General features: G+C 37.8%; 1 protein-coding gene across 1 annotated transcript in view; it reads left to right on the forward strand.

Moving 5' to 3' along the window:
- The window catches only part of GTF2F2 (general transcription factor IIF subunit 2), a 149,086-nt gene extending 139,258 nt beyond the window's left edge, over positions 1-9,828 (forward strand). The window contains exon 8 of the mRNA XM_012782733.3: positions 8,638-9,828. Coding sequence (XP_012638187.1) covers positions 8,638-8,757 — 120 coding nt within the window. The 3' untranslated portion in view covers positions 8,758-9,828. The remainder of the gene's footprint in view (positions 1-8,637) is intronic.
- Positions 9,829-11,824: the final 1,996 nt, after the last annotated feature.

Raw genomic sequence — 11,824 nt, forward strand, 5'->3', positions numbered from 1 at the left:
TTTAAAAGAATAAAGTGGCCGAGAATTTAAGATACTGAGCATTTCTATCAAAAATAAAAATTTACAAGGTATATGGATGTTATTATATGGGTCTGTGAATTGGTTGGGACTCTTTCAATTGCAAGGAACAGAAATTCAAACTAGCTTAAACAAAAACAGAATTTATTGGCTTATGTAGCTGGGAAGTTCAAGAATGCATCTAGCTTTAGAGATAGGTGATCCAGCTACCACTATTATTTAGTTAGAACTGTCCCTTCCCATCTCTCCATATCTCTCATCTTTCTCTTTTTCCTTGTTTGTTGTCTTTATTTTTAGGGAGATTCTTGCCATATGGCAGACACATGGCCTCCTCTGAAGCACCTTATAGCTAGTAACTCCTATGAAAAAAGAGAATATCTGTCCAGATAATTCAATAAAAGCCTGAGGGAAGATTTTAATTAACATGGCAGGGGTTGTATGCCCGTTCTTGAACTAAGAGGATGGAGTAGGAGTACTCTACGGCCAGCCAAGGCCACTGCTTCTTTCACCCTTGTGTCACACAGAGTTAGCACCTAATCAGTATTCATTATTTGTATTGCTGTCTCAAACCTCATTTGTTCAAAACAGAACTCTTGATTTCTACACCGCACAAAAGGCTCCCCCAGACTTCCTCATTTTAGTAAGTGACACCACCATTACCCAAGTTGCTCAAGCCACCTGAATTTCTGTTTCTTCTTCATCATGTATATTACTAATTATGATGCATAGAAATTATCTACTTCAATTTTCCAGTTTATGGATCCAGAAAGAGGAGCTGGTTACTGGCTTGAACCCAGTTGTCCTGTGACTTCAGCCTAGGAATGTGTCTTACCACAGTGCCTTTTCTACCTTTAGAAATGTATACAGATCTGTTGACAATCAAAGAAAATGCTTTTCTAATAATAGGAATGCCTTTTTAATGGGGAGGAAAAAGAACTCATTTCTCAATCAGGCAGGCTGCTTGCTAATTTCTATATTATTAAGAATCATCACCAAACTAAGCCAGGTATATAGAGAATAGAATTTAAGCTTTATCTGAGCTCATTCAGTTCCTAATCTAAAAGTAAAAAATAGATATTTTTAACATTTGAAGCTCATTCCCAAATTTACTACTAAATAAGTGCTGTTTTTATTATAATAAATAATAATATAGTGCTTTCTACTGATGTATACTCTCCCTTTTTCTACTTGATTCCTTTTTTCTTTTTAAATCTGCATCATTTTCTTCCTGTTCACATATTTCCTTTCAGTTCTCTTCATTTTTCCTGTATGTGTAAATTTTTATGTTTGAATGGTACTACTAAAACTAAAAAGACAACCAACTTCCCAACAGAGCATATTAATGACAGCTCTTTTTGAGACTTCTCTTTTAAAAAATAATTATTTGCTAACTTATGAAGTAGAGTCTTAATTAAAAGTTTTAGAGTATGAAATGTCATACTAAAATAAATTACTATGTTGAATATAAGTAGGTGAGATTTAAACACATTTATGAAATTTTAATACTTTGCTATTTATTGTTTGTTTAAACAACAGAAATTTACGTTGTCAGTTATGGAGGCTGGAAGGCTGAGATCAGGGGGCCATGACGGTTGGGTGCTGGTGAGGGCTCTTCCTGACTTGCAGGAGGCTTCCTTCTCGAGATGTCCTCACATCATGGCCTTCATACTTTCCTTTTGAATAAAAGATTCTAATAGAAAAACTAAAAGATCTATCAAGTTTATTATGGAACAGTAACATTTTCCATTTTAAGTTCCTATATGGTTTGTTTCAGCCCTTTTTTGTTGTTTTTTACCTCATTTCTGGATGAGGTAACAATTGGGGCGAATTTAGTAACATATAAACAGTTGAATCAAGATTTATGTAAGGTATTGCATAGATAAGAGCAATATCTGAGATAGGCACCCAGTAAACAAAATTGGGCATTTATTTATATGCAAAATTTACATAGAATTTTCAATTAAGCAGCAGGCCACAAAATTTATATTTATTCTGAAAAAAATGCCCTTAGCCAATAAAATCTCCATCCCTATCCTTTCAAGTCTTATTTGATTTTAAACAGAGGTAAAGTAAGTTTTTAAGCTTAGTGACTGCCTTCTGCTGGTTTCTTTATTTAGTTCCTGAACAAGCTAGAAAGACTTGTTTTTAGGCTTGTCATCCTGAAGTAAATAATTTCCCTTAGGAAAGAAATCATTTTCTTGGATTGGTCTCTGCATTTGAGAAAACAATACTCTGTTGATTTGAATAAGTGTTCAAAGCCTCACATTTCTCTGTCTCAGCAGGTAGATTCAGTTACCAGTTACCAGAGGATAAGCCTACTGGCAGAGGACCTTGTAATGCCAGCACTGGTTCTGTATTGCAGCATATAGAGCCATTTCTTCTTTTTAGAATGTCCCGAGACACAGATATTTTAATTATGGATTAACATACAGAGCCAGCCACTGTTTATTGGATGTGTCACTCTACCCAGATAATTTGGTAATAAAAATAGTCTTGTTAATTTGATGTTACAAGCTGGAGAGGTCTCCTTTTTTCACCCCCAATTTAAAAACCTTTATTTTCAATATAAATTGCACCTTTTTTAAGTGTACATTTCAGTGGACTATAGTATATTCATGGAGCTGTGCAATCGTCACCACAATTGATTTTAGAACATTTTTATCACCCCAAAAGAAACCTCATACCCATTAGCAGTCACTCCCCTCTTTTCCCCACTTCTGTCATCTCCCACCAGGCAACCACTAATCTACTTTCTGTCTCTGTAGATTTTCCTATTCTGGACATTTCATATAAACGGAATCATATAATATGTGATCTTTTACAACTGCTTTCTTTTACTTAGGCATAATGTTTTCATGCTTTATCCATGTTGTGGCTCATAGCAATACAGTCATCCCTCAGTATCAGAGGGGGATTGGTTCCAGGACTTCCTGCAGATACCAAAATCGGAGGATGCTCAAGTCCTGGATATATTATAAATTGGCACAATATTTGTAAAAAACCTACATGCATCCTCTTGTATATTTTAAATCATCTCTAAATTACTTATAATACCTAACACATTGTAAATGCTATGTAAGTAGTTGTTATACTGTATGATTTAGGCAGTAATGAGAAAGCTGTACATGTTCAGTTTAGTACAGATGCAGTTTTTCTGAATATTTTCAGTCTACAGTTGGTTGAATCAATACATATGTAACCTACAGATATGGAAGAATGTACTTCATTTCTTTTTTTGTTCTCAGATATATACTATTGGGTGGATATACCATATTTTGTTTATCCATTCATCCATTAATGGACATTTGAGTTGTTTCCACTTTGGGGCTATTATGAATAAAGCTGCTATGAACATTCATGAACAAGTTTTTATGTGAACATATGTTTCTATTTCTCTTGGGAGTGGACTTGCTGGGTCTCATGGTAACTCTGTTTAACCTTCTGAGGAACTGCCAGATTGTCATCAATATTTTTTTAGTCCTTAGGGAAAACTTAAAAAAAAAAAAAAGATGGGGTCTTGCCAGTTGTTGGTGGCTCACGCCAATAATCCTAGCACTCTGGGAGTCCAAGGCAGGAGGATCACTCAAGGTCAGGAGTTCAAGACCAGCCTGAGCAGGAGCGAGACCCCGTCTCTACTAAAAATAGAAAGAAATTAGCTGGACAACTAAAAAATATATGTATATTAAAAAAAAAAATTAGCCAGGCATGGTGGGGCATGCCTGTAGTCCCAGCTACTTGGAAGACTGAGTCAGGAGAATTGCTTGAGCCCAGGAGTTTGAGGTGGCTATGAGCTAGGCTGACACTATGGCACTCTAGCCCGGGCAACAGGGTGAGACTCTGTAGCAAAAAAAAAAAAGAGAGAGAGATGGGGTCTCGCTATGTTGCTTAGGCTGGACTCAAGCAGTCCTCCCACCTCAGCCTCCCAGGTAGCTGGGACTACACCATGCCTAGCTCTGACAAATGAGAACTTTTATCTGCCATTGCCCTATAGTAAAACTTTACTCTGTTTTTATTAATTGTTTTTAATTAATAAGAAATTAATTACGCCTGTAATCCTAGTACTCTGGTAGGCCGAGATGAGTGGATCATTTGAGCTCAGGAGTTTGAGACCAGCCTGAGCAAGAGCGAGACCCCATCTCTACTAAAAATAGAAAGAAATTAATTAGCGAACTAAAAATATATATATAGAAAAAAATCAGCCGGGCATGGTGACACATGCCTGTAGTCCCAGTTACTCGGGAGGCTAAGACAGAAGGATTGCTTGAGCCCAGGAATTTGAGGTTGCTGTGAGCTAGGCTGACACCACAGCACTCTAGCCCAGGCAACACAGTGAGACTCTGTCTCAAAAAAAAAAAAAAAGAATTATTTTTGCTTCATATTTCAAAAGGATTTTTATTGGTTTCATCTTTATTGTTTTGAATATCTCTGATTATATTTTCCTAGTTAACCATTTCTAAATTAATTATATATATATATAGTTAATATATATTAAACTATATAGAGAGAGTCTAAATTAAAATATATATATATATATTCGTTCTCAATTGGAAGCCATTTTATCCCAGCCTTGGAATAAATACCTTGTAATATTTCAAGGTTGTTATGTTCAGTATACAAATAAACTAATACAGTTTAGAAACATGTCTTTTTAAACAAAAGTTAAAAGTAAACTTTTTGGCCCCTAGGAAGTAAGCTTTGCTTATCTGGAATATTCAAACATGCGAAGCATTTGTCAGTGCCAGGCAGATGAGGTGTTACTAAAATGAGGTAATTTACAACCACAAAAATATTAATGCAATAATCACTTTTTCAAGATTTGGATTAATAAAGTAGGACTGGGGGGTTGGGGTAAGGCTTGTGCTTTGATTATTTCATTACCATCTGTCTGCTTCTTCTCAAAGGGAGTTTTCAGAGGGAGGAATTCAGCCAGTGGGACCCTGAGAGCAAGACAGGGTGGGGTCTAGTGGGGAAGAGGAAGTGAAACCAGAGGAAAGGAGGAAAAAAATGCAGAGATGGTCCCCATCCCTGCTCTGGAGGAGTCACCAGCATCACCTTCCCTCTCCTGTTCACAGTTTTCTCTATCTAAAGGAGCAAAAACATCTGTTGCCTTTGTTCACAGTTTCTTCCTAATGTGTAGTTTATTTTTTAACGGAAGAACCTTGTGCCTTGGAGTCACTAACATCTTTATCAGTACGTGCTTTTGTTCTGTTTATGTCTCTTAAAGGAGTTGCAGTCATTCACACAAAAATCACATAAAGATGAAATGATAAATTTGAAATTATCACATAACCAAATGATGCCCTTCTTGTCATTGGATCACTCCATAAAAAGCATATTGTGCATTTCCCCTTGGTGACTGAATTAATCAATGCCATCTTTTGTGTAGATTTGCTTATTCTGTCTCAACTTTTTGGGAAGATTTTATGACTAAGAAGCCTAGTAGTTTCAAATTATTAGCATATTAGTAGTTGATGAACTACTAACCCTGTCAAAGGTATATGTTTTTAAACAACATCTAACAATTTAGATATAATTGATTTATTATTATGTATGTGATGCTTATCACTGAAATGCCTGATCAAATGAAATGCAGATAAGTTCTCCATTTGGTTGACAGAGCAGTAGAGGAAAAGATGATATGAGAAATGGTGGGGAGTAGAGGGAGGGAAGGCAACAAAAAAACACTAAAATAGCAGGCTCCTGTGCCTTGTGACTCTACATAGGTTTGTCTCAGTCTTGGGGAAGAATCAGAAAGTTGATCCATAGATTTCTGGCTTTTTGGCCACCACAATTTTATCTTGACCTACAAATGCTAACAACATCCTAATCACTTGACCTCTTCGGTCAAGTGTGTACTGTGTCATTTCCTTCCAAGGAAGCCGTGATGTTCTATCCCTTTTTTCCTTTGCATTAAGACTTGCTGTAAATTCTCTCCCACACATCTCTTTGATGAAGAATTACTGGACCTGAGCCAGTTTATTCAGATCTTGTGCTGCAGCATGGCACATAGTCTATAATGAGAAATATCCCCAATCCTGTGTGACATAAAGGCAATCTACTCAGTTCTAGAATCTTTTGTTTGAAATACAGGTGGTTAGACAAAGGATTAAATTGGAAAATCACAATGTTTAGAATAAGTAAGAGAAGGAGAACTTGTTTTTCATTATCTCTGCACATAATTGCTATTCAAATGATCAAATATCTATCCTCAAAGAACCTAAGATCTTTAGGCAGGCTGAGTTAGGTGCCCCTTCTCAGTGTTGTTATAATACCCTGTACATATATACCTTTATTACTATATAATTGCCTCCTTATATGCCTTTGTTTCAGCCTCACCCCATCCTAATCTTAAACTGCATTCTGTGAAGAAGACGGCTGTGTACCATTCTACCTGGCATATTGTGCTGGAATAAATATTTGAGTGAATACATAAAGAAAGGAAAATTAGATTACCAAGTAATTTTCAATTTCTGGGAGAACCTTTAAAATCTCTTCCTCATTTGGCATTGTCCCCAACAGTATTTTAATACTACAATACAGACTTTAGTAATAAATGTCATTCAGATTCAGGTAGTACAGTTAGTCAGTAAACTTTTGTTTCTCAAACTGGGTTGCTGCTTGAGTTCTAAAAATGAAGTAGAGTTCCAATAGTCTATTTTTATGGACCTTCTTAGTGATCTTCCTCCTTCCCCCACAATCCTCTTAGCTGCCTGTCACTCTTAAGCACACCCTATTCACTCCGCATCAGTACACCAGGTATCTGTGATGTGCAAGCAGGCACTAGAATAGGAACACGTGGTTTAAGAGGAGAGTGAGGTATATAAATAAAGGATTATGATATAGTATAATAAGGGTTATTAAAGTATGTGCAGTGTGAAATGTAAAACTAAGGGGTAAGGTTGTTAGGAAAAGTTTCTCTGAGAAAGTGACATTGAACCAGTTCTTAAAGGATGAGGAGTTCAGATTTGAGGAAAGGGGATAAATATTATAGGGAAAGAAAACAGCAAATGGGAAAAACCCAGAAGCATGCAGATACAGAAGTGGCAGATATGTGTAAGAGGGGGAGTATTGGAAGATGAGGCCAAAAGGAGAAGACAGGCCCAAGCAGATGCCTGTGAAGGAATTTGGACTTCAACCTGTAGGCCAAATGGGAAGTCACTGAAACGTTTTAGACAGAGCAATGACATGATTCTCAATGTTTCTATCCATGTCTAATGCCCTTTAGGGATTTTCTGACCTCTTTTTTTCCCTATCATCACTATTAACGTTCTCTGCTAGTGCTGTATGCCTACTCCCCTGCCAAGTTGATTCATTTGGATAAAGTGGTCTGAGGTTGCAGTTTGGAACATCCTTTAGGAAGTTCCCCCACTACCACCCCCAAAAAAGAAATCTGTGCTATGGCTAGGTATTGTGACCTTAATCCCATTTTGTTATTTGACAAATTGACAGACTATGATTATCTCATTCATATTGTTGCAAGGAAACAAAGAGTCATACCTTGGTGTATAAAAAAATATTCTGCATAACATACTAGATTACCATAATAAAGGTAGACTATACATGAATGATACTGAATTTGTACACTGCAGACTTCTTAATATTTTGAGTTTAACCCTTTTTAGGATTTTCGTTTTCTGTGCCTAGATTATAGAGCACACTAGACTTGACGTTAAAAGGGCTTGTTTTATATCATACCACCAAAATGCTCCTGGCAATTGCTCTTTTCATTTTTGACCCATTGCAATGCATCCACAATTGTGTGATTGTTTGTGCAACAGTATCGTAGCCAGTCTCATAATGAACCATTCTTTGGAATTTTACAAAGATGTCATTCTTGGCACCTAAACTGAGAATCATTTGTGCCTAACCCATCATTTCCCATTTATGAATCTTATTCAATTAGAAAGTAGTTTATGAACAGTGTTCCATTTTTTTGTAATTTGAAGTAGCAGATGGCAGACGTGCATATTACCTGGATGTCTCAAGCCGTTATGCTTACTCATTCACTCAGGTCTGCCAGTAAAGCCTACTGTGGAAGGTGTGGGAAGCTGGCAAGCCTCCTGGGGGAACCCAGGGTTCATTTGGTTCATTGCTGCCACCTGCTGGGGCCTGGCTGGTAGAATGGGAAGGAAGGCTGCCCAAGGGAGAGCTAAGCCATCCAGGGCCTTATAAAGGACCCATGTGTAGGTGGTAATCAGCTGTTATGTTTCTAGGTGACAACCTACCCCTAACTGAAAGGACATTATGAACAAAGCGTTATATCAGTCAATGTAATGTGGTGTTAGATTGTGTTAGTAACACGTTATCTCCAGCTATCGTGAGGCTCAGAGAACTAAGCAACACACCAGGGACTTAAAGATTCTAGAATGTCAGAGCTGGAAGAACCTTAAAACAGATGTGATGGAACTTTAGTGTAGTTAAATGAGTTACCTAGAGACTTGTTGAAATTCCTGGGAGATTTTGATTTAGAAGATCCAAGATGGGGCTTGTTTGAATCTTTTGGATTCCTGCAAAGCACTTGTAAATGTGCTTTGGCATATAACTTATTTTAAATGTTGTTTCCTATCTTTATAAACTAATCTGTTAGTGTTTTTTTGGTTTTGTTTTGTTTTGTTTTAGGGGTACCTGAAGGAAATCTTAAAAGAAATTGGTGTTCAGAATGTAAAAGGGATCCACAAAAACACATGGGAGCTGAAGCCAGAGTACAGACACTATCAAGGAGAAGAAAAGAGTGACTAAGAAGACCCCTAGCCAGCATGCTAGCAGAACAGTGAATGCTGAGCAAAGGGCTTGCTGCTGGAATGCCTGAACAGTGTATGTTAATAGGGGTAAAATAATATTTCCATTTCTCTTGGTAAAATTTTTAAACCTCTAATTCTTGTAAAGTTTAGTAAGTGTTTTTTGAGGAGAAAGAACAAATTTATTTATAGACTTCACTTGTATTAAACTGGATTATTCACTGGGAGTTGGGGTTGGGGGATTAAGAGGGCTTTTCTTAAATATTAGCTTTTTAACATGTAAAAATTAGGAAATGCTTTTTAAATGAGGACTCTATCCTTGCTGTATCTCTGAGGAGCCAAGGTAATACAGATCCAAAGGGAATGGTCTAACAAGATAAAAATGGTCAACTACAGAAACTCTTAAAAGGAATAAAAAGCCAAAGTTCCTTATTCTGAAGTTGTCAAAGAAAAAAGCTGTCTTTGTTCTAAACAGGTGATCATGTTTCATGTTCATACACACATTAATAAAAGAAGAGCATTTAAATTTACAGTGAGATGGCAGTTTTCATCATTAGCTTATTTTACCCTAGTCATATCAGTATGAGGAATGGAAAAACATCATGGTCAATTAATGTTTCTATTTGCCTTTAAAATAATCAGAAATTAAATATACCTTTCCAGAATTTCGAGCTGTGTCTCCCCCAGTCTGATTATAAGCTCCTCGAAGACTGGCTTGCCCCTGACTCTCACTGCCCACTCAGCAGACATGTTCTGAGCATCATGAGGCAAATGGTACCAGTAACCAAAGGAGAGCTGCAGGGCACAGCTGAAACAGAAAAGGTTCATGTCAGTTCCTGGGGCATGAAAATGTTTATTTTATTTTTCTCTTTAATTCATTTTTAAATAAAGCAATACATGTACATGGTCAAGTTTTTTCTAACACAGCATGTTATACATTAGGCAATTCCAAAATCATACCAACAAACAAGACCACCGAAACAAAAAAAGCTTTAGCAAACTAAGCACATTGAAAAGTTGATTTTATACTTGTTCATTTTGTCAGCTGCTTGTGGATGCTGGCAACCAATAAGTAGCAAATGCCAGAAATTCAAGGAAATGTTATATAATTAAAGCAAGGAAATATCTAGCCATTGAGAGAAATCATTTCTACATTGTTTGCTTTGAGTAAATAATTCTGGAGTGCCTCAGCACTGAGAAGATTTTTATTCTTGTATTCACACTATCAAATAAAATTCTTTTTTTTTTTTTGAGGCAGAGTCTCACTTTGTTGCCCGGGCTAGAGTGCCATGGCGTCATCCTAGCTCACAGCAACCTCAAACTCCTGGGCTTAAGCGATCCTCCTGCCTCAGCCTCCTGGGTAGCTGGATCTACAGGCATGCGCCACCATGCCCAGCTAATAAAATAAAATTCTGATTAAGGAGGGTGTTCTCATTCCCTGCCCCCCCTCAAGTTGTCTTAGCCTACCTTGTTCTGAGACAAGAACCAAACATGATATATATGTTACCTTCCAGTTCCTGACAGCTAGAGGCTCAGTGTACAGAAGCCCAGGGATAATGGTCTGGTAAATCCACATAGAACTGAGAACTCGGAGATACCTGCCACGTGCTTGACTCATAGCATGTATCTCGGCCCACACCTAATCATTTGTGCTACATGGTACTGTCCTGAAACAGACTTGTGTCTCCTTTACCCACATCTTTTGTGTTTGTGGTAACACTCCCTGCCAGACTGAACATGGTGGCCATGCCAGTACGAGTTTCCAGGGCAAAGCCATGTCTTATTTGAAGCTGTGCTTTGGTGTTTTTGTAAACCTGGCTTCTTTGGCTTCTTTTAGTTGCCTTTTACCTCATCACCCCTGTGCATCTGCTTAGGTCTCTTAAACATTTGGTAACTCTTCAGTAGGGTGGTTAATCTGGATATTGGACCAGTGCTGTTCCTGACTCAATTTTTAAATTGCTTTATTTAATATTAAAACATAGCTGTTGGCCATGGCAGAGCCTCTCCTTTCCACCCAGGTTCCCTTATTGTATTTCAGGACTACTTCGTGCTCTGACAAACATGCTTTTGACAGCCAAAGATCAAGAAATGGGAATCCTAAACCTTTGTAAGCTGTGGATTTGAGAGAGGGGAAGGCTGATAAGGGAGATGCACATCTCCGATAGGATGTCACATCATAAGAGGACAGGAAGGCCAATTTAATAGATGAGATTGTTAAACTCAACCCAGTCTAGGATGTTTTAACTGACAAAATATAATAAGATTATAGTTGAGGGGCATTGCAAAGATTTGAAATTACATGTTGCCACAGTAACTTCTAAAGCGAAACATCTTTAAAAAGAGAACAGATTGTGCTCTATTGTATCATGCGCAGCTCTGGATTTCTGCAGACTTGCAGTTGTTCCTAATGGTCTGTGAACAAATTTCTTTGGAAACTTTATTTTCATCATTATTGCCTCATGTCTGTGAAATAATAGTAAACACTTATCGGGCGCGTTTTGCCTAGTTGTGTGTTATGCTCTAAAATATTATCTCATTTAATCCTCAGAAACAATGCTGAAAGGTAGGTAATGCCATTTTATGGAACCATTTCCTGCCCAACATACATTATGAGTGCTGGTCCCTCTCTGGGGGAGTTCTGCCCCTGGGGTAGAATCAGATTGTGCTTTCCCACAATTTCCTCCTCCCCACCCCTTCCCACCTCCAAACTGAGAAAATGGAGCTGACCCCAGGCAAAATTGTGAAGCAGGTAGAATTTGTCTTTGGCATCACCACTTGAATCCAGATGCCCAAACCCCACTATCCACAGGATGAAGACTAAACTTCTACCTTTAAAGCCAAGATCCTTTCACTAAAATTTGAAACCCCTGTTACACTACAATTACCCCAGTAGAGAGCATCACTGTGGATAGCCTCTGTGATTTAGACCTCCTAGGATTTGAGGCTCCCAGTGGAATGTGGGGGTGGGGGAGTACTGTGCTGAAAAGGGAGGCCTTGTGCTCAGATGTCACCTGCCGCAGACCCACCTTTCTTCTCAGTCCTTTGGCCATTTTCCCTGTCATTCATGT

This window comes from Microcebus murinus, chromosome 13, assembly GCF_040939455.1.
Source record: "Microcebus murinus isolate Inina chromosome 13, M.murinus_Inina_mat1.0, whole genome shotgun sequence".
Lineage (NCBI taxonomy): Eukaryota > Metazoa > Chordata > Mammalia > Primates > Cheirogaleidae > Microcebus > Microcebus murinus.